General features: G+C 39.6%; 1 protein-coding gene across 1 annotated transcript in view; it reads left to right on the top strand.

Moving 5' to 3' along the window:
• Nucleotides 1-27,719, top strand: part of MORC1 (MORC family CW-type zinc finger 1) — a 177,694-nt gene that overhangs the window by 94,826 nt on the left and 55,149 nt on the right. The window contains exons 15-17 of the mRNA XM_047690254.1: nt 7,962-8,090; nt 10,953-11,058; nt 15,800-15,938. Of these exons, the coding sequence (XP_047546210.1) occupies nt 7,962-8,090; nt 10,953-11,058; nt 15,800-15,938 (374 nt within the window). The remainder of the gene's footprint in view (nt 1-7,961; nt 8,091-10,952; nt 11,059-15,799; nt 15,939-27,719) is intronic.

Below are 27,719 nucleotides of genomic sequence, written 5' to 3'. Positions count from 1 at the left end.
GAAATGTTTATTTAAGTCATCTACCCATTTTTTAATTGGATTGGTTTTTTCTTTTGATATTGAACTGAGTGAGTTCTTTATATATTTTTGTTTTGTTTAATTTAAATTCTAGTTAGTTAATGTATAGTGTAATATTGACTTCAGGAGTAAAATTTAGTTATCATCACTTATATATAACACCTGGTGCTCATCACTGGTGACCTCCTTAGTCCCCATCATCCATTTAGCCCATCTGCTGCCCACTTCCTCTAGAGCAACCCTGTTCTCTATAGTTAAGAGTCTCCTGTGGTTTGTTTCCCTCTCTTTTTTTTGCCTCTTCCCTCGTGTTCATCTGTTTTATTTCTTAAATTCCACATATGAGTGAAATCATACGGTATTTTTCTTTTTCTGACTGGCTTAGTTCACTTGGCTTAATACACTTTAGCTCCATGCATGTTATTGCAAATGACAATATTTCATTCTAATTTATGGCTGAGTAATATTCCATTGTATATAAATACCACATCTTCTTTATCCATCAGTCAGTGGACATCTGGGCTCTTTCCATAGTTTCACTATGGTTGATAATGATGCTTTAAACATCAGGATGCAGGTGCCCCTTTGAATCAGTATTTTTATATCCTTTGGGGAAATACCTAGTAGTACAATTGCTAGGTTGTAGGGTAGCTCTATTTTTAACTTTCTGAGAAACTTCCATGCTGTTTTCCAGAGTGGCTGTACAAGTTTGCATTCCCACCAACTGTGTAAGAGGGTTCCCCTTTCTTTGCATCTACACCAACATATTTTGTTTCCTGTGTTGTTAATTTTAGCTATTCTGACAGGTATGAGATGCTCTCTCCTTGTAGTTGTGATTTATATTTCCCTAATGATGAGTGATGTTGAACATCTTTTCATGTGTCTGTTGGCCATCTGGATGTCTTCTTTAGAAAAATGTCTGTTCATTTCTTGTTCTGCCCATTTCTTGATTAGATTATTTGTTTTTTGGGTATTGAGTCTTGTAAGTTCTTTATAGATTCTGGATGTTAACCCTTTATCTGATAAGTCATTTGCAAATATCTTCTCCCATTCTGTAAGCTTTCTTATAGTTTTACTGATTTGTTTCCTTCACTATGCAGAAGCTTTTTATCTTGAAGTCCCAGTAAGTTCACATTTGTTTTTGTTTTTCTTGCCTCTGGTAATGCATCTAGTAAGAAGTTGCTATGGACAATCTCAAAGAGCTTGCTGCCTGTGTCTCCCCTAGGATTTTGATGATTTCCTGTCTCACATTTAGGTCTTTCAACCATTTTGAATTTGTTTTTGTATATGGTGTAAGAAAGTGGTCCAGTTTCATTCTTCTGCATGTTGCTGTCCAGTTTTCCCAACACTCATTTGTTGAAGACACTGTCTCTTTTCCATTGGATATTTTTTCCTGCCTTGTTGAAGATTAGTTAATCATATAGTATGCATCCATTTCTGGGTTTTCTGCTTTGTTCCATTGATCTGTGTGTCTTTTTTTGTGTCAGTACTACACTATCTTGATGACTACAACTTTGTAATGTAGCTTGAAGTCTGGAATTGTGATGCCTCCAGCTTTGTTTTCTTTTCAAGATTGCTTTGGCTTTTTGAGGTCTTCTGTGGAATATTTTTTATATTAACCCCTTATTGACTATTTGTCATTTGCGGATATTTTCTACCATTCAGTATGTTTCCTTTTCATTTTGTTGATGGTTTTCTTTGCTGTGCAAAGTTGTTTAGTTAGATGTAATCCCTTTTGTTAAGTTCTTGCTTTTGTTGCCCTTTGCCGGAGGAGACCCCCCCCCCCCCCAAAATACTGCTCAGACTGATGTTCAAGAGCTACCCCTAATGTTTTCTTCCAGGGGTTTTATTTGTTTTGGTTTTACATTTAAGTCTGTAATTCATTTTGAGTTATTTTTCATATATGATGTAAATTTCATTGTTTTGCATGTAGTTGTCCTCATATGTTCTTTCTATATCTGTTGGGATGATCATGAGTTTTTAATCTTTCCTTCCATTAATGTAGTGCATTGCATTTATTGATTTGTATATGTTGAACCATCCTTTCATCTGGGGATAAATCCAACTTGATCATGGCATATGATCCTTTTTTTGTGCTGTTGAATATTATTTGTGTGCATTATTTTGAGGAGTTTTCCATCTGTATGCATTGGTGATAGTAGCCTGGGCTTTTCTTTTGTTGTAGTGTCTTCATCTGGTTTTGGAATGAGAATAATGCTGGCTTCCTAAAATGAGTTTGGAAGTGTGCCCTCCTCTTCCATTTTTTGGAAGAGTTTGAGAAAGATAGGCATTAATTGTTATTTAAATTTTTGATAGAATTCACTAGTGAAGCCATCTGGTCCTGAGCTTTTCTTTGTTGGGAAACTTCTGATGATTGATTATATCCTCTTACAAGTTACAGGTTTTTCAGATTTTCTATTTCTTTATAATTCAGTCTTAGACATCTGTATGTTTCTAGGAAATTACCCATTTCTTCTAGATTATGCAATTTGTTGGCATATCATTGTTCATAGTAGTCTCTTATCTCATATATCTGGGGTATCAATTGTAATGTGTCCTCTTTGGTTTCTGATTTTGAGTCTTCACTATTTTTCTAGTTTAATTAAGGGTTTGTCAATTCTGTTTATATTTTCAAAAAGCAGTTTTTAGTATCATTGATCTTTTCTATTTTTCTATTCTTTCATTTATTTCTTTTTTTTTTAATTTTTTTTTTTTTTAAATTTTGACAGAGAGAGATCACAAGTACACGGAGAGGCAGGCAGAGAGAGAGAGAGGGAAGCAGGCTCCCCGCTGAGCAGAGAGCCCGATGCGGGACTCGATCCCAGGACCCTGAGATCATGACCTGAGCCGAAGGCAGCGGCTTAACCCACTGAGCCACCCAGGCGCCCCCTTTCATTTATTTCTGATGATATTTACTATTTCTTTCCTTCTAACTTGGGCTTCATTTGTTCTTTTTCTAGATCTTTGAGGTAGAGAGATTGTTTATTTGAGATCTGTCTTGTTTCTTAATGTCAGTATTAATCACTATGAACTTTCCTCCTAGAACTGCTTTTATTGCATCTGTTAAGTTTTGATATACTGTTTCTATTTTCATTTATCTCAACATATTTTTAAATTTACCTTTTGAGTTCCTCTTTGATCCATTGGTTATTTAAGAGTATATTATTTAGGGATGCCTGGGTGGCTCAGTTGGTTAAGTGGCTGCCTTCGGCTCAGGTCATGATCCCAGTGTCCTGGGATCAAGTCCCACATAGGGCTCCTTGCTCGGCAGGGAACCTGCTTCTCCCTCTGCTTCTGCCTGCCTCTTGGCCTACTTGTGATCTCTCTCTCTCTTTCTCTCTCTCTCTGACAAATAAATAAAATCTTAAAAAAAAAGTATATTTAATTTTTGCCTGTTTTGAATATTTCATCTTTTCTCCTATTCTTAATTTCTAGTTTATACTATTATAGCCTTAAAAGATATTTGATAATGATTTTAGTATTTGAAAATTTGTCAAGACTTGTTTGTGGTATAAGATGATCTGTCCTGAAGAATGTTCCATGTGTTTTGAGAAGAATATGTATGCTGCTGCTTTTGGGTGAAATATTGTGTGTCTCTTAGGTCCATTTGCTCTAAAGTATGATTCATGTATAGTATTTCCTCACAATTTTTCTCTGTGATTAATCTATCCATTGTGGAAAGTGGGTTAATGAAGTGTCCTACTATTATTGTACTCATTTATTCTGCCTTCAGGTTTGTTAAGATTTTTTTAATATATTTAGGTACTCTGATTTTGGGTATATATACATATCTACAATTGTTATTTCCTGTTGATGAATTGACTCCTTTACCATTATAAAATGACTTCCTTTATCTCTTGTGCTTTTTGTGTTAGAGTGCTTTTTGTCTGATATCAGTATAGCTATTCTTACTCTCTTCCGGTTTCTATTTGCATAGGATATCTTTTTCATTCCTTCAGTTTGAGCTTATATATAGACTTAAAGCTGAAGTGAGTGTCTTATAGTCAGCATATAGTTAGGTCTTGTTTTTTTAATCCACTCAGCCACTTTATGTTTTTGATTAGAGAATTTAATCCATTTACATTTAACATAATTATTGATAGATAAGGACTTATTATTGCTATCCTAATGTTTTAATTGCTATTTTTTTAGGTCCTTTGTTAATTTCTTTCTTGCTGTCTTCTTTGCAATATGATTTTCTATAGTGTAATGCTGTGAATCCTGTCTCTTTATCTTTTGTTTTGCTTTATCATTTGTTTTGTTTTACTTTGTTTATCCTAGGTTTTGCTTTGTGGTTACTATGAGGCTTGCATAAAGCATGCTTTAGTTATAATAGTCTATTTTAAGTTTATGACAGGTTAACTTTAATCTCATACAAAAGCTCTACATTGTTACTCTCTTTCCCCACAAACATTCTTTGTTTTTTATTTCACAGTTCACATGTTTTAATATTATATGTCCACTAAGAAATTATTATAGCTATACTTATTTTTAATACTTTTGTCTTAACCTTTGTACTACAGGTAAATGAGTTATACACCACTGTTATAGTATTACACCATTCTGAATCTGATGATATACTTACTTTTACCAGTGAATCTTACACTTTTATGTTTTCAAGTTACTAATTAGTATCCTTTCATTTCAGCTTAAAGAATTCCCTGTAGCATTTCTTGTAAGGTAGTGGTAATGAAAAACCTTAGTTTTTGCTTGGGGAATTCTCTGTGTCTTCTTAACTTCTAAAGGATATATTTGCAGGCTAAATTATTCTGGGTTGGCAGGTGGTGGTGTTCTTTTCAGTTTTTTTTTTTTTTTAAGCACTTTGATTATATCATTCCATACTCTTTTGATTTGCAAGGTTTCTGCTGAAAAATCCACTGATAACCTGATGGAGTTTCCCTTGTATGGGAGGACTTTTTTCAGGTTATCTGTATACATGTCTACAGACTGAGTAACACATAAAAGAACTAGAACTGGCATGATATGTTTGCTCCTGCTGCTATCCCTCTGGCTTACTTATCCACTTACTGAAGCATCTGCCTAGTCTTCAGGGTCCAGTTCTTGGAAATTTGTTTTAATAACATGTTGTAAGTTGTGCATGTTAGAGTTGTTTCTATCTGGAGAAACAAAGTTAAATTTCTCTTGACAGTTAGAAAAAGCTGTTTCTGACCCCCACAGTGAACAACTCTGGTTGTTTTCTTTGTCCTAATATCTGCTTTTAATAGTATAATATCTTCTACTAGGCCTGCTCTTGATATTTTGAGCTACTGAATATCCTCTCTTCTGCTTTGATAGCCAGTCATTCTTTAGTATTGTTTAGTCTTACAAGTAAACATTAAGCTCTGTGTGTCAGCCTCTGGAAACAAGATTCTAACATAGCCTCTCTCTTCAAGGATTTCGCCATCTAGAGGGAAAAGGAGGCATATAGTAAGGTAAAATGTAATGTGTAAGAGTTAAAGTGTGGTTTGATCACAGAGCAGAGATCATCCCACCCGTGAGAGTTATGTATCTGTGTTTCTAACATCCTAGTAATTTAACCACCCTTAAGGTATTTATGTTGGGGTTCACAGTTGATACTTGTGTTAGAAGTTAGGTGGGTTGTGTTAACTGTGTTTAGTTAATGTTTCATGGAGAGACATGATTTCACCTTCATTTTAACCCACACAGCACATTAATAAGGTAGTTTGTCAAGATTAGCAGCAACATTTTTTGAGGGCTTGTTAGGTGCAGGATGCTGAGCTCTGTATTGAGGGCATGCAAAGTTATAAAGCACAGTTCCTCCTTTGAAAAGGTACAGTATCCTTGGGGAAGCAATATTTAAAGAAAGGATAAATATAATACAGCAGCAACTTAAATTTCTACAGAGTGCTATAGTTTTTAATATACCTTCATATTTATTCTTATGATAACCCTGAAAGGCAAGTTATTATAAACACTTTATAAGAAAATTCAGTAGCTTCCCATTGTTATACAATTAACATGTGGCAGAGACAACAGTCCAAGCTACCTGACTCTAATCTGTAGCACCTTTTAATTTGATGTAGTAAGAATGGAGTAGTTCATGTGGAATCAGAGGATGAGGTTTCACAAGCCCTGTCCAGACACCAAAGAATATTTCAGGCTCTGGTGTGCAATGAAGAAGTAAGAGTCTGGGCTGGGCCAAGACTAAAGGCTGAGCAATTAGCTGAAAGCCAGGAGTTTGAGTTGAAAGAATCCCAAGAAGCAGAGTCCAAAGGGAAATTTGTTGGGAGAGCTGCTAGGAGTTTTGTGAAGAGATAGGGTGGAGAGCTGGAAATTTGTGGGGGCAGCTTTCAACCTGGACTGATTTCATACTTCCTTTTGAAGACAGAGTTCCTTCCTTCCTGCACTTAATGTCACAAAGCATTCGGAACCTAAATTTTAACAGGAATAGTAAGGTATGAGGATGTTTATTTGTAGTTTGCATGGATTATACAGTCATATGTTAAGGTTGATGTAAGGCTGGTCCTACTGCATATACTTCATTTCCAAGGTTTATGTGTTAGATTCTCACTGTTTGACTTTGCACATAGGTGAAATGTTTTATATCCACCACTTTTCAAGTACTCAGCAGCCACATGTGGTGGTTACCATATTGGACAGAATGGTAAACTTGGATTCTTTTTTAAAAAATGTTTTTAAAGTAATACATGCACATGTAAAAATATTCTAAGTGTTCAAAAGGTTAAAAAATGAAAACTGAAAATGTCTTACCCCCCACCTTCTTCTCCATTTCTTTCTCTCTCTCCAATGAGATCCACTATTAAAACTTTCTGTTATTTCCTTTTAGGAATAGGAAGGCATCGCCATCAAAATTGTATATGTATAAGCTTTTTATAAATTAAAAATTGATTATACTAAGTATTCTGTTTCATAGCTTTCTGTTTGTTTCATATCTTTTAAAAAAATGTTATTAACACTCTATCCAAGAGGTCTTGACACAACTATGCATTTAGCTCTACCTGTTTTAAAGGTTACCTAGTAGCCCTTGTTTAGAAATAGAATTTATCAGTTTCCTATTTTAGGTTTTTTTTTTTTTAAGATTTTATTTATTTATTTGACAGAGATCACAAGTAGGCAGAGAGGCAAGCAGAGAGAGAGAGAGAGGAGGAAGCAGGCTCCCTGCCGAGCAGAGAGCCCAATGTGGGACTCGATCCCTGGACCCTGAGATCATGACCCAAGCCGAAGGCAGAGGCTTAACCCACTGAGCCACCCAAGCGCCCCCTATTTTAGGTTTTTATGTTGCTTCCTTTTTCTTTCTTTTGTTATTCAAACAGTATTGTGATATATATAGTCTTTATTTTGTATGTTTGTAGGGAAGAGTCTTAGCAGCACTATTGCTGGATCAAAGGATAAGATCACATCCTCTTAAGAAGGGCTCCTAGTGGTCCTCCATGACAAGTGCTATTTCTAAGCAAGGAGGCAGTATAGAATCTGGGGCAAGGGTTGGGTATAAAACACTAGATGGAAGGGGACCAGAGATAAAATAATGGTGAAGAAACTGGCTGTAAGACAAGATGATAAATATCTGTATCTGTATCTGAAGGGTGGCCTTTAAGTTTAATCAGTACAATCGCTTCTTGGAGTATTTAAGAAAAACTTTTACCTGTATATGTAGTTTATTGCAATATGTATATATTTTTATAACTGCTATTGTGTTTAATTTTGTTATACAAATATCACAATCATAATTATTATATATAGTTTGGAAAATGCAAATATAAAGCAGAAGACAAATTTCACCCATACTCAGAGAAAACTAATATTAATATTTTTATTTCTTATTTTTGAATATGTAGTAGTTTTTACATAGTTGAGATCATATTGTATGTACATGTGCTTATATTCAAATTTTGCTTATATTCTAATCTTGTTGATTTAATTTTCTTTCATTATTTTTTGCCTGCCATTTTTTTTTTTTTTTTTAGGTAATAGAAATTTAACATTGTTTTGGAATGAATTTGGATACCAGAATGACAAGGACAAGGAGAAATCTTTAGATTCTATTCAGTATCAAAGACGACAAGCCATGGCCATCCCATTCATCATTCAGTGTGGTGAGTCTGGAATTCCATTCCAATCAGCAAACATTTAGTGTGGTCCCAATAGCAAGTCATTGTGTAAAAAATGGGTTGTGAGAGGGACGTGGATGGGACAGAGTCTTGCTTTCAAGGAGATTAAGGTCCTAGGAAAGGTTCAGAAACACGTGAAACTAATTGTAATAGAGATGAAAATAAGATAAATGAGGTCAAAGAATTGTAAAGTTACTTGAGGTTTCAAAAAAAGGGAGGTGGTGGAAGTTGAGGTCAAGCCTCATGACAGAGGTATCTTCTTCGATGTGGCTGCTTCTTTCCCTTTAGTTGTGGAGTTTGTCCCAGTCTTTAGGTCTATGTCCGGGATATTTAGGGTGATGTGACAGTTATCTAGCAGTCTTTGTGGGATAAGGGGAGCCTGTGCTCCTTCGCCTATGCTGTCATCTTCGTCTGTGTCTCTCAAAGATAGAATTTTGAGAGGTGGAGTAGTGGGAAGTATGTGTTAATATCAAGTGTACACTTCAGCTAAAATTTTTGTGATAGAATAATAGAAACACTTATTTTTAAATTTTTAATACCTGGCACTGTGTTAAATATATAGTGCTTAGTAATTGACTACTGAATGAATGATGAATGAATAATAAAAGATAAGAATGTTCAGGTTGAGTAAACCTATTAGAGGTCCTCGAATGCCAGAGTAAGGACTTTTTACTTTGATAAGTAATGATGAGGCTTTGGGGGGTTTTCAGTAGAAGAACAACATTACTGAGGCATTCAGCACTTAGGTTCATGTGCCTCTCATCCATCTTCTAGCCACTATATAAAGGGTTAGAGAATTAAAGATGCTCTTTACTACCTGCAATCCAGTGGGGAAGGCAGCCAGGCAAACAAAAAAATGCACAATAGTGTGCAAAATTCTGTAGTTACTTACACTGTGCCCAGGGAACACTTGTCCCATCTTGTCCCTGCAGTGGTCCAAAGAGGACCCGAGTGTCATATGTAACTTGTGGTAAGGTAGCTCTGGCAGCTCAGTCTAGGATGATTTGGAGTAGGCCTAGCGCCAAGGTTAAGGTTAGACCTGTGAGGAGACCACTGGCATCATCCAGGATCCAGAGGAGAAATTATAAATGTCTGAAGAAAGGCAAGGCTGTGCAGTTTCAGAGGAACATACACGCCACACACCTAGAAGAGATAATTAAGGAAACTTAATTAATATTAAATATTGTTGCAACAATATGCAACAAGCTCTTGGTTGATAACAACAACGGCTAAAAGTTACTGTGTGTTTTTGATGAGTGCATGGTACTGCCAGAAACCAACTTCCAGTATCCTTGAGCTGTATGAAATTCGGCAAATTCTTTGAATTCCATAAGCCTCGGTTTTCAGATTTACAAAATGGGGTTAGTATTTGTAGCCGCATCATACAGCTTTGTGAAAAAAATGAATGAACACATATGAAGTTTACTGTTGCTTAGGATGGTTATTAGGGTTCTCCAGAGAAACAGAAGAAAAAGGACGGATGGATGAATGGTTAGACAGATAGATATTAATTCTGGGGAACTGGGTCACATGACTAAGGAGGCTGAAGAATCTCGAGACCTGCAGTCAGCAAGCTGGAGACCCAGGAGAGCCACTGGCTTAATTCCAGTTTGAGTCTGAAGGCCTGAGAATCTGGAGACCTAGTGATACAGTTCCAGTCTGAATGTTGACAGGCTTGATACTCAAGAATTGCTGACCTTGTAGTTTGAGTCTAAAGGCAGGAAAAAAACTGATGTCTCAGCTTAAGATAGGACGGAAACCTTACTTAAAGGACAGTAAGCATTTTTGTGTCTATTCAGGCCTTCAGCTGACTAGATGAGGCCCATCCATGTTAGGGAAGATAATCTCTATTCAGTTTATCAGTGCAAAAGTTCTCATCCAAAACACTCTCACAGACACACTCAGAATAATGTTTGACGAGATATCTGGGTACCCTATGGACCAGTCGAACTGACACATGAAATTTACTGTCATGAATAATGCCTAGCTATGTTGTCTTTTATCATTATTATGTCATTTAATCCTCAATGAACCTTTTGGGTAAGTGCTAATATTAATCACTTTTTACAGATGATGGTACTGAAGCATAGACAAGTACTTTGTCCAAGATCATAGAGGTAGTAACTGGTAGAGCTATTCCAGTTCTTAGCCACTGTGACTTGAACACTGTGTTCTTAACCAGTGTGGATACTGCCTCGATCTTAGATGAACAGAGAATATTTACCTAAGATCCATTACCTGTGTATGTGGATAGAATTCAGGATTAGAGTTGAGAATAACCTGGAGAGACTGGAGTGCCTTGGTTCTACAGGCAGAGAAGGAGTGACAGGAAGAAACAGACAAAAGAAGTCAGAAACTGTAGGCTGGAGGGTGGGGTAAGAGCAGGAGACAGGTGCAAAGTGAGGATCTGTGTAAATGGTTCAGAGAGCTTGATTTTCCTTGTTATGTTAGTCATGTGGTTGAAGATGGAAAGTGGTGTTGGCAGCAGAGGGATCGTAGGTCAGAGAAAATTGAAGAGTCAAGTCCCTAGAAGTCTTCCTGTGGTTCAAGAAGAGGCAGGGACCTATTAGTAACATTCCTCTGGCTGAAAGGAGCAGGAACCAATTGGAAAGAGCTTAAGCAATAACAACGACAACAATAATTAACAACAGTTTATTGGTGGTGTCTTGGCGTAGCTTATAGAATCCAGGCTAGTTGTGCCATCAGATATAAAGGTATGTGATCATGGATTCACTTGTCTCTGGATCGAAAGATACATCATACTTTTAGTATGTGCGATCTAGTATGTTACTTGCTACGTTCCTTATGACTGCTCTTTCTTGTCTGTGATTTTGTTTTCATTATCAGATCTTTGCCTTAAATGGAGAGTCTTGCCTTCTTCTATTACTTATCAGGAAAAAGAATTTTTTGACCTCTGGATTTGTGCTAATAATCCTAACCTCTTGGAAAACAGGTAGTTTTTGATGGTTTTCTTAAATTCACTATCCATCTTTAATTCCATCTTTAATTCCCAAAATGCATTATGTGTGAAAATGTCAGTGATAGATACATTTTAGCTTAATAGCAGTCATCGCTGTGAACTCTTTCTAGCTCCTTGCCACCTGTGGAAAGATACTTCATTAGTGTGCTTTTCCATCAAGATAAAGGAGACCTGCATGTAACTATTTGCAAACTTTGGGATGTGCAGCTCTGTGCTTCCACCGGCAGGAGACAATGACCCACTGTTGGAGTTCTGCCTTCTACGGCCTTATTGTAAAGGAGCCTTATCCAGAGGGTGTCTCCAGGGGCACAAACCTGTTAGACCATGTGCTTTTTCTATTTAAGTCACATATTGATTTCATTGTTTTGTGCTCTTGGAGGAAGAACTTCAGACTAAAACAGGAAAAAGACCAATTAAGTATTGATGAATGTCACTGTTATTATAGATCCTTTAGACTTAATGTTATTTTCCTTGGGGAGGGAATGAATGAGTATCCCCCTTTAATGAAGGCACCCCTGAATCAAACGTTGCTTCTCCATGGAATTTTTTCTAAGTTCTTTGGCCTGGATAAGTGGATCAATATTGCTAATACAGACATTAGAGTAATAACTCCTGTTTTATTATTTTTATCTAGCCCTAAAAAATAAGGGAAAATTAAAACACACCACACACACACACCAACATTTAGAAACTGCTGCTACTACCCTTGCTACCTGGAGTCCCCAAGTTATTGTATTTAGAGACTAAGGAAAATAGCAGAGGTGGTAAGGGCTCTTAGATTCCTTATGGCTGAGGGCTTTCTAGTCTCATTTTTTTGGTTTGCAGCAGAATCTGTTTTCCCCAAATAAAATTTGTCCAAACCCCAAATACATAAGATAAATGCAGAACTTTCCTGATTAAATTGGAAGCTGGGAATCTGAGGGCCTGAGACTCCACTTCTCATTTCTGTTCTGTACTCTCTGCAAAAAAGCAGAGCTCCAGGGAGCCATGATTATAAATTACTGATCTAGCCCCACTCCTTCATTTTAGAGAAGTGAAAATTGAAGCCCGATGGGGGCTAAGAAACCTGTTCATGAGGCTACTGGCCAAGGTCTCTTACTTCTAAATGGGTTCCAGCCCTGGCTTGAAACTTAAGTATCTCCCACATAGGATCCAAGAGTTGGCTCGGTTTCAATATTAAGAAGAGTTACTCATATTGATCCCTTCCTATGAGCTAAGAACTTTTCCTGCACCATTAGGATAGTGTTTAGAGTTCTGACTCTGGTAGGGCCAGACTGCCTGTGTTTGACTCCTCGGGCTCCATTAGCTGTGAGATCTTGGATAGGTGACCTAACCCTCTTTAACTTGGCTTTCTGTCACTTAGAATGGGGTGTAATCATAGTATCTTTTGCGTCTTCTCTAGGTCCAGCTGAGCCCCTTAAAAGACAGTTTACTAAATTTACTAAGTTCCTGGTTACTGGGAGCTTCTAGGTCCCTCTCTACAGATCTAACCTATATCTGTGACTTCTTAGCCCAGTCTTGGGCATTCATGGACCCTAGAACTGGTATCTATCCTCTATGGTTTTCCCTACCTCCAGCTTACCATTGTCTGTGATTCGGCACATTCTCAACTTTTCCTCCTTGAAAAGTGATGATGTCATCACAGAGCATTGCAACATTAGTTTCAAAGCATCAGTTTTGGCTCTTTTATACATCCAAACAGTGCCCCTGGTGACAACAGGCAAGAGAAATTTAGCCACATCAACAGAAAACTGATGGTCCTTCAAAGCTTAAAATGCAGATTTGTCTTATAATTCGAGTCCTTGATTTTTGAAATATAATGACATGATTTTGACCATGTGTATTTCATTTCCGCTGAAAAGATTAGGACCCAAAAATATGCTTAATGTGACAGCAAGCAATTTGGGGGCCGTGTAAAGAAAAGCTCCTGATTATGAGGGCAATTACTTGAGAGTTGACACTTCCTTTATTGGAGGACATTAACGGCTCTGGTTCAGTACAGTAGGATGGACCCTGTGTACTTTGAGAACATGCTCTGAAATAGCAAAACCTTATGCCATTTGATTTGGATAGAATCCCATAAAATCGGTGTATGAAGGTGATGAGAAGTACAGTATAGTTATTAGGTAACATTTGGTGAATGGAAGGCCTGAGTAATGGGGTAAAAACGTGGCATTGTCTGTATTTACAGAAAGTAGAGTGTTATTGTCAGCAGTTAATTGCCAATTGTCAGCAGGGTTAATGCCAATGAACAGCATTTCAATGAACATGTCTGCGTAACCAGAACTTAGCAGGAAACATAGTAACAGCTTTCTCTTACATAGCAATTACATATGTAATCTCATTTCCTCTTTACCATAACCATATGAACTTGCATCATTTCTCAGAGGAGGAAACAGTGAGGACAGGAGAGGCCCAGTGACTTGTCCAGGATGGCTCCCTAGAGCTGAGGCTTGAAGCCAAGCCTTTGGATGCAAACCTGTACTCTTGGTGCTTTATCACACCCACTCTCTGAAGGCTTGCTCTCAACAATTTTTTTTTAATTGGACTATAGTTGACACACAATGTTACATTAGTTTCAGGTGTACAACACAGTGATTCAACATCTGTGTATGTCGGGCTGTGCTCACTGCCAGGGAAGCTCCATCTGTCACCATGCAAATGCTATTATAGTACCACCCACTGTATCCCTAGTGGTGCCTTTTATCCTGTGACCTGTTCATTCTATAGCTGGAAGCCTGTGTCACCTGTCCCCCTTCCCTCCTTTGGCCCACCCTCCCACCCCTTTCCCTCTGGCAACCTCTGTATTTAGAAGGCTGATTCTGCTTTTTATTTGTTTATTCATTTGTTTTGTTTTTTAGATTCTGAAGGCCTCCTTTTACATTTCAGGAAGCCTCATGCCAGTCATATGCTCAGTGGTGACAAAATGCACCATTTTACAAATGGCAGTGTTCCAAGCTGGTCACCCAGGCAGGGTAAAATGAAGCCATTCTTCTTTGGACCACCAGAGCATCTTTTTCTTTTCCACTTTAAACATACAGGGAGGCTAGACATTTTTTATCACAGTACCTGAGAAATAGGTACCCATAGACTTCCATTACATTCATGTTATGCATTTATATCTGCATTTGGAAATAGGGATCACCAGCAGGGGGAAAGTGATGCTTATCATTCGCTCGAACCAAAAAAGCCTGAAAACGATGTTTAAAATATCCATGGGTCATACTGCAAGTTAAATCTTTAAAGATCATTGAATGGATTGTGTTTGATTAAAATCCTTGAGGTTTCTCTCTTCTGAATTAAAACTTAATGTTTTTAAGTTAATGTTCATTTTCTCAAATGAAATAGAAACCCATATAGGTACCACCCCAGGGTCTTCGAATCAGTACTGCAGGTGGCTGTATTTATAGTCGATGCCCCCTGATTGGTTTCTCTACCCCCCTTTTTTGGAAAGTAACAGTAACAACCAATACCATATGTGGGTGGAGTTAAGTGTTTTTTTCAGTCGTACTTGAATATGATTGTAGCTCCTCACTCTCCTCTCTTGCTAGGGGGAAGGGAAAAACACCCTGTAGCCTTGAAGAACAGAAATCATGGGTTTGATCTGCTTTGCTTTCCTGTGCTGGTTCAGAAGGGAGAAGGCCCTCTTTCTAGTCTCGACCTCCTCCTCTCCATCCTAGCTTAACAATACATTTATTTTATACAAACTTTGCCCCCTCCTTTGGGTCCCATCAATAATAGAAAAACCCTTGTGTAAAGCAGGCTCTTAGAATCTACCCTGACATTTTGCTCCACTCTAGAACATTCCCAGCCTTACCCTGAATCGAGCCACACCCAAGGGGAGCTGAACTTCTTATCCTTAACAAGCCTCACTACCAGGGGAAGCAATATAATAGCTCAATATTTTGTTTGTTTGGCTAACTCAGCTCCCCAGAACATAGCCGGGGAACCAAAAGTAGGGGGAAAACAGGACCCGCAACCTCTTGAGCCATATGTTTCAAAAGTCATTAGTATTTTGTGCGACTATAAGGAGGGAGGCGCTCATTCACAGTCTGCTTACTGTCCATCTACATACAGTTCAGCTTGATTATATAGTACATGTGTTGAAACAGCACAGCAGTAAGACTGGGAAGTGCAGTGGCTGCTGCAGCAGGGAAGGGAAGGACATGTGATTGCTGCAGCCCGATCTTGGTGCTACTCCATGATGAAGGGCTGCTGGGGGCACGGTGACCCGCAAGCCTGTCACTGAGCACAACACCCCATCCCAAGGGTCCCTGCTCTTCACAGTCAGCCTTCACGGTGGATCCAGAAGCAGAATTATTTGGTGTCCTTCAGGAGACATATAGATCCCTACCTGACATTTTTTGGGAACAAAAAATGGCAATAATGAGATAAGCTTCAGTATCTAAAAGCATTTTTGCAAAAGGCCTCATTTCATGATCTTTCAGGGTAAATGAAGCAGTTGTAAAAGAATGAATATATTCTCCCATTCTTGGAAGTAGACCACCCTCCACGTTTTCCCTTAAGCTCTTTTCCATGTGAACTGGCGATTTAATGTCTCGTATTACCTCAAGTCATCGATATACACTGCTCTTCCTTTGTATCTAAATTTTGGATATAAGGCATAAAGAGAATCTGTTTATAGAAGTAAAACATCTTCTATCAATAGTAGTTTTATATTTCCTCCTGACACTGTCTCCTGCTGATTCTGAAGTTGTCATCAAGCTGAACGTCTACCTTCCATCCCTCTGGGCACCATGAGCTCGGTGTCACCATCGAAAACTGAGAAAGAGAAACACCTTCAAGAGGTGGTCCAAAGGTATCACAATCGACTGGCAGACCCACAGCCACAGGTGAGCTGTTATTCTTTCCAGAATCTACTAGAATTCTAGAGCTCTTGGTTTTATGTGTGTGAAGGAACTAATGTGCTTTACCCCTGTAAATTGTGTAACTTCTTTTTTCCATCCATTTTTGTCACATTCTTCTAATTTTGACTCTAAGGACTACTCTAGAGACAGGCACAAGTGCCCCAGGGGCTCAGGAAGGAAGGAGAGTTAAAAAAAAAATGAAAAACTACCTGTCGTATTCAAGCCCATCTACACAACAGCACGTGAGAGGAACAGGGGGATTTATTTCCAGCCTGCAGAGGCACAGAGAGCTTCGTATGGATGACACGGTCGAGACTGGGACATAAGTCTGTATGCTTCCAAAGGCTAGGCTCTTTTTGTTTCATTGGGCTTCTTCCATGAGGGTGGATTTTTGAGGTGAAGAGTTGTTCTTTTAAAAAATATGAGCTTACGGGCGCCTGAGTGGCTCAGTAGGTTAATCCTCTGCCTTCAGCTCAGGTCATGATCTCAGGGTCCTGGGATCAAGCCCCGCATCGGGCTCTGCTCAGCAGGGAACCTGCTCCCCCCCCCTCTGCCTGCCTCTCTGCCTACTTGTGATCTCCCTCTCTCTGTCAAATAAATAAAAAAATAAAATCTTTAAATAAATATTAGCCTATGTATATATAAATTCAGTGTCACTTAATTGTTAAGAAAATTCAATAAATAAAACATAACTATCCATAAATATGAGTAACCATGATTTCAAGGGAAAGAAAAAGTGGTATGGAGAAATATTATTTTAATCTCTTAACTAATGAAGTAATCAGGTCTCTGTTTACTTTATAGATTTAATACCCAAATTCGGCACTTTTAAATTGGATAGCCTGTCAGCTTCCTCAAATAGAACTTGAGGAGGTCAGCAGCGTATGTCCAAATGTGTTGACTCCTCTGTAAATGTCAGGAAATAAAATACTTGAATAGCAAATTCTCTAATGGAGCAAGAATAGATTCTCTTGCTTACTACCTTATTATTATTAGTTGTATTCCCGTGCTTTTAGAAGATCAACTTTCTTCTCTACCTCATTTCATCTTCTTGCCCCTCCCACTTTTCTAGGGATCTGCCATGCAAGTCAGCCACCACTTGAGGTGACAACCAAGGAAATCTGACCCTCCTTTTTAGTCTGGAGTCTCTGGGTCTCTGAGGAAGACACTAAGAGTCACTTTGCAAACACATTCTCAGAAGCATTCCCCGTCCCCCCAAATTGGTGAAACTGTCTATAGTTCTTAGAGCTTCTGGTTGTGGGTTTGACAACAGAGGTCAGAAGTAAGGGTATCTCACCCTGCAGTTTCTTTAATTGACAAGCAGGTAAAGTCCGATCTTTCCATCGTGGAATGTCTTCATTCTTGTTAGCCACTCCCTGTAGATTTCTGAAGGCACACAGTGTCTCCTGAAGTGCCGCTGCCTTTATTGCAGTCTCTGAATGCTTTTTTCTTTCCTGTGGAGGTCAGAGCTGACCCTCGGATGTGCCAATCACAAAGTCTTGAATAGTGCCAATCACAAAGTCTTGATTATCTTTTTGTTTGTTTAGTATTGGATGTTTTATTCCTTACTAAGGTAGAGATTTTGAGGGTAGCTCTTGGGGTAACCTATTTGGGCCATCCATTCTGCTTATTCTTTCTTGGTAGTTGAGTTTTTCATAAGAATTTCATAAGCCAGGTTTATAGATTCAGTCTGTTTGATGTGTAAACAAAGAAGGTTAGCAGTCCCTGCCTAGAGACTTGCTCCCATCACTTCAAAGAACCAAGGAATCCTTCCCCTCCTCCCTTGCCCCCTTTCGTGAAGGAAGGTAATCCCAACATCTTTAACTCCCTTTCAGTAGTGCCCTTAACCGACCCTAATTCTGTGGTCCTCAAGGAAAGCTTTGTTTAGAGTTCACCAACCATGGCCAACCAGTTAACTTTAAGGAGGTCATTGATCACATACTTGCTTTTGGGTCTCTCCCCTGCCAGGCATGTGGGGAAGATGGAGTAATTCTTATACCACGGTGTGAGCTCTTTGAAAGCAGAGATAGTCTTGGTCTTGTCTTGTTCAATGTAAATCTGTTACCTAACACAGTGCCTGGCAAGCAGTAGGTATTCAGTAGTTGTTGGGCCAATATACAGAACATGCACTCAGATAATAAATAGTCTTTTCCTGGACCAAGCCTAATAGCTATTTGAAAATTAGTGACCACCGCCACACGATACTAGTTCAGTATCTGATCACAACTGAGACCACTAGAGAAGTTTATGACACAAAGTGAGTGAGGGCAGCTTTATTCAAAAAAGGGTTCACAGAAGAAGTGCACTTAGCTTGTGTCTTGAAGTCTATTTCAGAGAATTAGGGGAAATGACAGGGCAGGCATTCTAGGTGAGAAAAACATTGTAAAAGAAGACTTGGAGATCAGCACTGACTTGTTCCTTCAGGATGCCAATCCTTTAAATTATATGCTAAACTTATGTATTTTAAAAAATAGACTTAGCATCTGTGTGACATGTCTCTCTTTTAAAGACCATGTAACTCGTTATAAAATATGGTAATTGTTGAATAGATGACCTCTGGAAGGTGACTTCAATTCCCCTTTCACAAAAATAACCCATGAAAATATTCAAAAACTGTATTTTGGTGATAGCTGCCTGATTCCAGAAACAAGACTCAAACCCATCCAATATTCATTGTGAATTTGCTTTTTTTCCTGACTGCATTTTAAAAGAAGTTCTGTCAGAATACGACACAGGCAGGGCTGGGAAAGGCAGGAAAATAGGGCATTAGTGCCCTTCAGGTACAATGCAGACATGATTCAAGTGTAGAGTAGATACCACTGGAAAATCAGGAGCTTGCTAGCATGTGACCATGATTCACTATGTCTCCTGGTGGTGCCCATTCTCCCATATCCAGAAATAATAAGGTGCTTGCCATGGAATTATGGTCTGCCCCCTCTTGTTCTCTCTCCCTGCCTCCCTCTTCCAGTGCCTGCTTACTTATCCATTGACTAGACTGGGAAACAGATAAAAAATGACCTAAGTCTGCATATCCCATTTCTTTTTTTTTTTTTTAAAGATTTTATTTATTTATTTGACAGACAGAGATCACAAGCAGGCAGAGAAGCAGGCAGAGAGAGAGGAGGAAGCAGGCTCCCCGCTGAGCAGAGAGCCCGATGCGGGGCTCGATCCCAGGACCCTGAGTTCATGACCTGAGCTGAAGGCAGCAGCTTAACCCACTGAGCCACCCAGGCGCCCCTGCATATCCCATTTCTTACTTTCTCGTATTTCATCTTTCATGGCTGAAAGCATCCTGATCTGGAAAAATGAAAAGTTGACTAGGTTCATTAAAGACCTTTCTGGATCTTAGATTCTGTGGCTCTGGGCTTTGTGTTACGGACAAGCAAGAGTGATAGAATAATGGTAGCAGAGATAGTATTATGGTGGTAATATGTGAAGATGGCAGCTATACCCTCTTTTCCACTCCTCACACGCCCACCTGCTGTGTCGAGTGACTAACTCTTAGAAGCAGCACCTACCTGATTCCCTGGTTAGACAGTGCTTGCAGTGAGTCAGGAAGCTTTTCTGGTAAGAGAGGTAGCCACTGAGACCGGTGGTTAGATCGGGTTCTCTCCTTCCCAGGAGTAAATGAGGTAGCGAGGTCCAAAGCTGTCATTTCCACAGATGGTATTTTATGAAATCGCTGCAACAGAACAGTTACATTAATTATAGCAAAAGAGGAAAGTAAAGTTCAAAGACGTTAAATAACTTGAATCGATCAGACATTTTTAAATGGTGAAGTTGGAATTTGTTTCCTTTTTGTCTAATTTCAGCAAGTATCTGCTCAGTCTCATAAGGATAAACACACAGAAAGGACCTAAGAACATTTGCAAAGGCAACAAACCAATACATTGCAAAACCTATTTGTTAAGGAAAATACTGAAGTTCAGTAACCTAACAGGAGAGCTCAAATTCAAGATGTAATTGATAAACTGTGTCGGCAGCCTGACACCCTCTCTATAAATTGTGCTTCCAAAACAGCCCATTCCACTCGTTCTCCTTTCCAAAGGGATGAATGAATAATCTGTTCCTCGCTCCACTTTCAAGTTCATGCCTCTGTACCTGCTGTTTTCTATACCGAGTAACAAGTGCCATCTGCTGGCCACACGATGAAGCATTTTCATTTTCATTGTGTCACTCTTGACTGCTCAGCTACTAAGAGGCATGTTACTTGAATAATTGTTATTCTGTTTTTTCAGTAAACCTAAACAATAATTTTAAAACCATAGAGTCGAGTTACATAATCAGTTTCTCTGCATTCCAGGAACTTTCCAGTCCTCAAATTTTCCCTTTTCTCAGTTTGAACTTGCCAATTAGATTCTCATCACCTTCTATTGTGTGACGAGGATGGCAGCATCATAATCGTACACATGGCGTTTGGTTTTAGGTGCACTCGTTCAGGGTGTTGTGGTCCCACTTTTTAAATCCACTTAATGCCTTTAGTCGTTACAAAACAGATCATAACCCGATTCCCTGAATAAAGCCTATTCTATTACCCATTTGTCCAGAAGTACTGTTAATGGGTATTTGTTTATATAATTCCTGCTCGGACAGTGTGTCCAGTATCACTTATGTATCCTATAGGGCTTTCTGGGTTCATCTTTTCTGATTAATATTAATTTTTAAAAAGATTTTATTTATTTATTTGACAGAGAGAGACATAGTAAGAGAGAACACATAAGCAGGGGGGGTGAGAGAGGGAGAAGCAGGCTCACGCTGAGCAGGGAGCCTGATGCGGGGCTTAATCCCGGGATCTTGACCTGAGCTGAAGGCAGATGCTTAACCACTGAGCCACCCAGGTGCCCCTAATATTAATTTCTTATCCTACAGTCTAGGCTCTCCCTAATCTGCCACTACTTCCTTTCCGGCATTACAGTGGACCCTTGAACAACACAGGTTTGAATGGTGCCGGTCCACCTCTGTGGATTTTTTTCCCCCCGATAAATACAGTACGGTATTATAAATGTATCCTCTCTTCCCTATGATGTTTTTAATAACATTTTCTTTTCTCCAGTTGGCTTTACTGTAAGAATGCAGTATGTAATCCATCCAACATACAAAGTAAGTGTTCATTTGACTGTTATGAGTAAGTCTTCTGGCCAATAATAGGCTATTAATGGTCAGGCTTTAGGGAGTCAAAAGCGTACGCACATTTTCAGTTCTGCAGGTGTTGAAGCCCCAACCCGTATGTTGTTCAAAGGTCATCTGTAGTGTCTTCCTCTCTGCAGGAATCTCCCTGAGCCTCGTTTCCTTAGCCATGTTCTCCCTCTCCCTGCTGCTCTGAGTGCCTTTGTTCCTTCCGTTGTGTCTTGAGTGCCCTCTGTCTCTTCCACTATTCTTCAAGATCCAAAAATAACGTCATTCCTATATGAAGTGTTTTTCTCCTTCCCTATCTATACAAATGTCTTCTTTCCAGTTCTCTTTGTTCTGAATGGCTCTTTCTTAAAACATGTTTTACTCTCTACATGGTATGATAGTTACTTGTGTATCTGTTCTGTCTCCTACTTTAGACTATAAACTTTTCGAAAGAAGGGGCCATTTTATTCACCTTTCAGTTCCCCAAACACCTAGGCCTGAACCTTTCACGTAATAAGCATTTATCAAACAGTGAATGCTGGATTGAAGGCATAATTTGATTTATGCAGAACTCCTCATGAAACAGGTCCCCAAACAAATATTTTTCATTTGACTGAATAGGTCGACTCTATAAAGGTTAGACTTAACACTTTCTGCATATATTATTGGAGACCAAGGTGTTCTGACCCTTGGTCAGAATAAGGTGTGGCACTGGGATGGGAGTGTAGAGACTGTATTTGGATTTCATTTGCTACGTTCATGGTCTTTGCATCAAGTGCAGAGCTGGTGTAAAATGTCGTGCCTATTGAAAGGGATTCCAGCAATAGCATTTTGTTCTTTTGCAGCGCTCACATGGACACAAAAAAATGAGATCGTGTCATCTGACAATTCCCACATTGGTTGTTTTAGCAATAAATGCAGAGCAAAGGAGGCTTCCTGAACTTTTCACTGTGTTTTTCAAATTGAAATGGCATATCTGAATACAACTGTGTAATGAAGACTATGAATGCATTTTCCCGTTTAGAATTTAATCTTTTAAATGTGTCATTATTGTGTAGGATGCTGAGATTTCGAATCTGCATAACTGCAGAGACAGATGCCTTAGAAAATATATTTATTCATCAAGAGTACTTTTCAGCCTTCTTACATAAACCGCTGTGATCGAAAATTTATGATACCTAAAGACCCTTGTCTAACAAGAAGCTATTATCTTCACTGTAGTTGAAATATTTTACCTTATTACTCTTGCTACAAAGATCCCATTTCTCTGTGATGATGCGTTGTTTTTCCAAAAGGGCTAACGCATGATGTACTCGCACTCGTGAGCCCTGCATTCACAGCACAGCAAATGAGACGTGACGCGAATGGCTCGTGCGGCACAAGTTTATAAGTTCCTTGAGGCTGGATACTGGGTGTTCTTTTTCTCGGGTCCCTCCCACCTTCACACCTGGCTCCGTGTCCGGCGCAGTAGAGGTCTCCCAGAACATGCTTACTTTCCTGACTGAATTGCTTGTCTGAATTATTTTCTGACTCAGCCTCTCCTGAGGAGCTGATGTCACTCTCCCTGACGGAACAGCATTGTCGGGGCTCCCTGCACAAACCACCGGCCCAGTGCGAGCAGTTAGAGACTCATCAGAACAGCCCAGTACAGAAGCCTGCAGGGAGCAGTGTGGTGTGAGGGGCCCAGGACAGTCCCTGCTCCTGGCTTCATAAGTCACCCTGTTCTGCCCCAGAGCTTGGGACCAAGAAATTCCATCCACTTCTGTCTGTTGCTAGGTTTCCCAAGCAGGTTCCAGGATAGCTGCTGGGGGCCACTAGGGACGGGAGTCCAGAAGGAACTCGTCTTTCCTCCAGGAAGGACAGAAGCAGCTTTGACAGGGGCAGGTAGCCTTGCCACATTACACCCCTCACTCTGTGTGGCAGTCGGTCACTCCTCTTCACATCCACAGAGATGAAGAGAGAAGTTCAGGTGTGTTGTCGGAAACGACTTTCACCGGAGGGGTACTATTTTGGGTCTCAATGCAAGTACACGCAGTCCATTTCTGCCATGTAAAAATTCCTTGGGTGCCTGAACTGCATGTACAACCAGTTCTCAATTAGTGTGCATGCTCTTTAGGGATGAACAGAGGCTGCCTGATACCCTGGAAGACTGCAGGCCTGTTTCCTGACCTCCCAGAGTAAGGTACAGACATTTGGATTCCTTCCAAAGCGGGCTGCTCTCTGGTCCCTTCTGAAGGAACGCTGTGTCCCTGAGCCTGTGTCCCTGAGCACTGGCACTCCTGAGTCTGCCCCTCGAAGCTTGCATTTCCATTTCTTGTTAGACCGCATCTCCTCTCTTCCTCAGGACCCAGTTTCACATTTTCAGTTCCGTCTGAGGAACTGTACTTCCTGATTGTTCTGACTTTGAAGTCAAACCCCCTATCTTGTTCCTCTTGATTTAAGATTGTTAAGCCTTTGCCATCTGATTGTCTTCTTTTTTTGTGTCTGGTTCCTTCCTTTTGTGTCTGGTTCCTTCCTCTGCCCTAACTCCTATAGGCTTGAGTGAAGTTCAAACGTAAACCTCTGTTTTCTACCTTGTCCTTGACCAGCTAGTGCTTTAACCCTGCTCCTTCAGTCACTCTTGCTCACCCAGACCCAGCCTAACATAGGCCAGTCGCTTGACACACCTGGGGACTCTCATCCAGACACAGAGAATTAACTGTTATTTGCCCATGACCTTTCTTTCTAATGGTCTAGAATCAGCCTTCCTCTATTCAGAGAATTCTAAAGGAGATCTTCTTGCCAAGACCATTAGTAATAATTCCTGGTATTTGAAAATAAGCCTTATTTAAAATGTTTCTTAACAAGGGCAGATCTGGTTGTTTTGGACCTTGAAGTTTGTACAGTTTTGCCCTCCTCCACCAAGAAAAAAAAGAAACTGCAAAATTTATAAGTATGAAGTTAGGGTCAGAGTCTTGGAGGGGGCCTGTGTTGGGGAGGGGTCTTGAAGCCAAAGCTTCATTTGCTCCATGGTTTATCTGCCACTTGTTTCTGCATATACAGGGCCATTTGTTCTCCACAGGGTTTTTTGTATTAAGATAATTCCATTTTTTTTTAATATTTCCAATTCCCTTCTCCTCTCCAGTCTCTTCCCAGAAATTTCCATAACTATGTATGTTTTGGTGAATTAAAAAACTACCCTGAGTGATTAACTGTATGTAGTCTGTAGATGAGGATGTTATTAATTTTGAGCCGAAGGCAGATGCTTAATGACTTAGCCACCCAGGCGCCCCTCAAATTTTAAAAATTAATTTTTTAAAAAATTTATTCATAAGAGAGAGAGGGAGGGAGAGGGAGAAGCAGACTCCTCGAGGAGCAGGGAGTCTGATACAGGGCTCGATTCCAGGACCCTGGAATCATGACCTGAGCCAAGGGCAGACACTTAACCAACTGAGCCATCTAGGTGCCCCTCACATCTTTATTTAAATTCTAGTTGGTTAACATACAGTGCAAGATTGGTTTCAGGAGTAGAATCAGTGGTTCATCACTTACACACAACACCGAGTGCTCATCTAACAAGTGCCCTCCTTGATCCCTGTCATCCATCTGGCCCATCCCGCACCCACCTCCCTCCACCAACCCTCAGTTTGTTCTTTGTAGTTAAGACTCTCTTATGGTTTGTTTCCCTCTCATAGATGAGGAGTTAAAGGAGAAGGATGAAGGGAAGGACTAAATGACAGTAGTGCTTAGAACATACCACTGTTAGAGCTGCCTTAAGTGTACTGACTCACTTAAACTCTATGACAGTCCTGTGATTTTTATAATTCCTCGTTCATAGAAGAGGAAACTGAGGCACAGAGAAGTAACTTGCCAAGAGTGGAGTTAAGAAACTGGAGAACACAGTCCTCTGGCACAGTCAGGATCCAGACCCCTCCCTCTGATATTAAGCCATGTCCCTCTCTTGGCTTAAGTCACCTAAGCAGGAGAAGACTATAGATAGACCTAAAGTAGGAGATTGATTTCTTATTTCAAAGCTGTTTGAAGTACTCTGATATCTTACTTTCAGTTTAGATTGATAGCTCTTCAGTGTGGGAGAAATTGAGAAATTAATAGCTATCAGCAATCATCATTTTTCTTTTTGAGGTGCCCCATCTCTATTTAGGCAGATATGGAGGGCAGCGAGCTCAGTGGAAGGCGGTATGGAGGGAGTATGCTTTGGGGCTCCTAGAGATGCTGGAGGCAGCTGAATGTGGTAGGCAGCACTGGCTGGTGTCAGGATCCTGGGCTGCAGGTCCCAGCTTTTGTTTCTGGGCAGTAGACCTCAGGCCTGCATGATCCTAGCATCCCCTAGCCTAAGAAAAAGAAGGGGACTAGGGGTGCGTGGGTGGCTCAGTCAGCTGAGCATACAACTCTTCATTTCAGTTCAGATTATGATTTCAGGCTTGAGATGGAACCCCCCAGGCTGAGCATGAAGCCTGCTTGGGATTCTCTCTCTGCCTCCCTGTGCACCCCCCCAACCCCGCACTCACGCTCTTACTCTCTGTCTCTCTCTCGAGTAAATAAATAATAAAAAGAAGGGGATTAAACTAGTTGTTTATGAAGATCCATTGAAATTTTAGAGCCTGTGAATATTGCCCATGTTTGTTATAAGCTGTTAAGTTTTAAATATCTATATTTGTTTATTTTATTCTGAATATAAACATGAGGTTTCTGGAGCAAAGGAAATTATTATTTAATTATAGCAAATAATTGTGCTGATTCACATTTGTCCTAATTTGTATCCCTGAAGCAGTGGATGAGATGAGTCAGATCAGATGTCCTATATATACCAGACTTTGTACTACTGGTAAAGAACTCTGAGAAAAGGAAAAGAAAAGAATCTGGATGTTTATATGGGAGAAGGACAGCCACCTTCCTATTCCTCTCCATACACACACCCCTTTACTCTTTTGGGAGGTATCCTGGATTCTTACTCTTATCCTTTGGAATATAAATAAATCTTTCTTAGGGAAGATAAGACTAGCTTCTCCAGCTTTATAACTGGCAATGTCTACATGGTCACAAATTCTATTCTCCCCTTAAAATGTAAACACATACCTCCAAGGAGGTAAGTCTCTCTGGAGGTAATGTCTTCAGATGCTCTCTCACTAATAATTAAGTCATAAATTAATTTCCAAGGTTGGTTCTCCTATTCCAGGTCTCAAGTTGTAGTAAAATTTGCTCCACTGTGAAGTGTGTAAACTGTGATTCACAGACCTGTACCCCTGGGGCTAATAATACATTATATGTTAATAAAAAATTTTAAAAAATTTGCTCTGAAAGCCCTAATGCTATAGATACATAGAAGTATTTTATATCTAGTATCACAAAGCAGAGATACATTTAGAGGGGAGAACCCCCTGCCTCCCAGGGCTGGGATGCTATGATGACTGTGTCACCTAAATGGGAATGCCACAGGTTTGTAAAAATGCAGATTCCCTGGGATCTACAGGACTGAACAAGGGTCATGGGGACTGAAGCCTGGGCATCTTGGCATTTCTACTACGGTCCCCAGATGAGTCCTAGGTACCACAAATCCTCCCGGCTTGGGGATCCCTCAGCTTCTGTGCCGCTGGCGACCCTTCATCTTGTGCAGCTTTTGCTGATTCAGTCTGTGATTTTCAGGACTTCCCAAATATGTAAAGACACTTAAGAGTCTTTCTGGGAGAGTTTATAAGTGTCCTAGAAAAATGAATACTGCTATTAGCAAGCTTTCTAGGGTGATTATGGTTCTTTGAAGCCTGAAGATGATGGTGATGATTAAAAAAAAAAAAATGCTGTTGTTAGTAAACTACTCCTTAAGCAAAGGAGACCGAATTCAAAGCAGATGAACAGTTATGTAGATTTCTGTTTTACAAAATATACAATTAAAGATGTAAAAATGTGTTTTTCAAAAAAAAAGCATATACATGATTTTTTTTAATTTTTTTTTAAAGATTTTATTTATTTATTTGACAGAGAGAGATCACAAGTAGACGGAGAGGAAGGCAGAGAGAGAGAGAGAGGGGGAAGCAGGCTTCTTGCTGAGCAGAGAGCCCGATGTGGTTCTCGATCCCAGGACCCTGAGATCATGACCTGAGCCGAAGGCAGCGGCCCAACCCACTGAGCCACCCAGGTGCCCCATATACATGATTTTAAAAACTATATTAAAAAAGTATAGGTCAACTCCATAACTAATCTTCATTCATCTATTAGTAGAAATTCACCTATTGGTTGAAATATCTATCTCTAATTAAGAAGAGAAAAGTTTTGCAGGAATTGGTAACATTTTTCATTAAGGTCAACTTCAACTTAGTACACTTAACAAGGGCCAATTTATTTTAGTTCACTAATTATATGTCATCCCTGTTTCCACAGAAGGTATTTCAGTAGATAAAACTGAAATGCCCTACTTTTTGTCTTAATGCTTTAGAAAACTTTCTGATCTTACTTTATAGTGTTTTGTTTTGGTCTTTTCTCATTAATTCTGCTGAATTGTTAAGTGTGCAAGTATTACCTTTTATCTATGATGTATCTATTTGTATCTGTTGTGATCTGGGCATTGCACTAAGTACACTTAAAAAAAAACTTTATTATTTCTTTTAGAGCAGATTTAGGTTCATAACAAAATTGAGAGGAAGATACAGAGATATT

The sequence above is a fragment of the Lutra lutra genome, chromosome 1 (genome assembly GCF_902655055.1).
Source record: "Lutra lutra chromosome 1, mLutLut1.2, whole genome shotgun sequence".
NCBI classification, from domain to species: domain Eukaryota; kingdom Metazoa; phylum Chordata; class Mammalia; order Carnivora; family Mustelidae; genus Lutra; species Lutra lutra.
The sequence above is the reverse complement of the archived record's forward strand: the minus strand, read 5'-3'. Positions and strand labels throughout refer to the sequence as shown.